General features: G+C 36.4%; 1 protein-coding gene across 1 annotated transcript in view; it reads left to right on the top strand.

The window, feature by feature from the left end:
* Positions 1 to 1,656, top strand: part of hook1 (hook microtubule-tethering protein 1) — a gene marked incomplete in the record, with an annotated part of 34,695 nt that overhangs the window by 19,003 nt on the left and 14,036 nt on the right. Inside the window, 1 exon segment of the mRNA XM_014034748.1 lies at positions 964 to 1,165. Within this exon segment, the coding sequence (XP_013890202.1) occupies positions 964 to 1,165 (202 nt within the window).

Below are 1,656 nucleotides of genomic sequence, written 5' to 3'. Positions count from 1 at the left end.
GAATTACTGAAATAAATCTACTTTTTCATGATATTCTAATTTTATGACCAGCACCTGTAGCTGTGTTGAACTTTGTAATACTCCCCTCAGAAATACAAACATCATTATAATAGATAAACGACATTGTTTCAGAAACATTTTGTGTCTAAGGTAAAATTCCTAGTCCTGATTAGAGTAAATAGAAAAAGGAAAGAACACTTGTTTAAATTTAAAAAAAAGTTTAGTAAGTCCTCTGGACGGCCAGGTTCTTCTTTAATGAAACATTTTGTCTCTCCTCCAAGAGACTTCTTCAGTTTGAGGAGTTTCAGGTGAACTGCCTCCACATGGTGGACAAACGGGTTCAACAACAGCCTCATTCAAAAGACAGCTCAGTCTGGGACTGAGTCCAGCAGGTCAACGTGTTAAAAAACAACCTGCGGTTCCGCGCTCAGAAAATGATAATGACCTGGGGTCTCATTTATAAAAGGATTGCGTGGAAACCATACTAAAAGTGAACGTACGGCCAAAAGGCGGAAATGGCGTATGCCAAAAAAAATTCAGATTTATAAAACACGTACCTGTATATTTTGGTAGCTAAGCTGGCTCATGAAATTTTAAAATTCATTTAGAGAGAACAGGTACAACAGGAGTGTTTAAGATTGTGTTTTTACATTTTCRTATACATTTTTGTATCAGTCCAAAGCTTTTCAACTTGTTTTCTTTATTTCATTTTTGAACTTGGTTATTGTCAGTAAAAGAGCCAGTAAACTGGTGGTGTTCATAACATTTATACTGAAACTTTGAACATAAACTAATTTGATGGTGATCTAGATGGGCTCAATTAGACCCAACATTGTGACTGAGAAGCTCGTTTTACTTTTACATCCAAAATACTAATGAAGTTATCAACTAACGCTTTTGTTTAGATCCTGCTTTATTTGAGCTTGAATCATCTCCTGATCATGTTGTGTTGAATTTCTGTAGAAACTGTTCAGACCGGGTGGTTATGTTGGAAGCCTCTGTGGAGACCTACAAGCAGAAGCTGGAGAACCTGGGTGACCTGAAGAGGCAGATGAAGCTGCTGGAGGAGAATAACATGACCTACATGCAAAACACTGTCAGTCTGGAGGAGGAGTTGCGTAAAGCAAATGCTGCCCGTGCCCAGCTTGAAACATACAAAAAACAGGTAAGCACTCTTGAAAGCTTCTTGCAGAGTTTAACGAGGTGCAAAGTTGTTTTTGTTTATCATGTAGCCAGAAGTAACGCTCTCCTGAGCATGATCTCTGAACCCGAGGTTGTGTCTTTCCTAACTGAACTGAACAATTGTTTTTTTATAGGTTCTTTTGACCTAGATAAAGTCTTCTGTTCCCTTTAGATTCACTCTGCTTGGACACTGAGTCACAGCCACAGGCTAAACATTTTTTAACTTAACTTAACTTAACTTAACTTAACTTAACTTAACTTAGTAAGTAAGTAAGTAAGTAAGTAAGTAAGTAAAGTTTTATTTATAAATCGTCTTTCACAGAAATATATTCACAAGGTGCTGTACATTCATTAACAGTATAAAAATGGAAAGAAAAAAATGAAACATGAATGAAACATTAGCTTAACTTAGCTTACCTTAACGTAGCTTAACTTAGCTTAGCTTAACTTAGCTTACCTTAACGTAGCTTAACT

This window comes from Austrofundulus limnaeus, unplaced genomic scaffold (assembly GCF_001266775.1).
Source record: "Austrofundulus limnaeus strain Quisiro unplaced genomic scaffold, Austrofundulus_limnaeus-1.0 Scaffold2276, whole genome shotgun sequence".
In the NCBI taxonomy this organism is placed as follows: Eukaryota; Metazoa; Chordata; class Actinopteri; order Cyprinodontiformes; family Rivulidae; genus Austrofundulus; species Austrofundulus limnaeus.
This window is presented reverse-complemented; position numbering and strand designations above follow the sequence as displayed.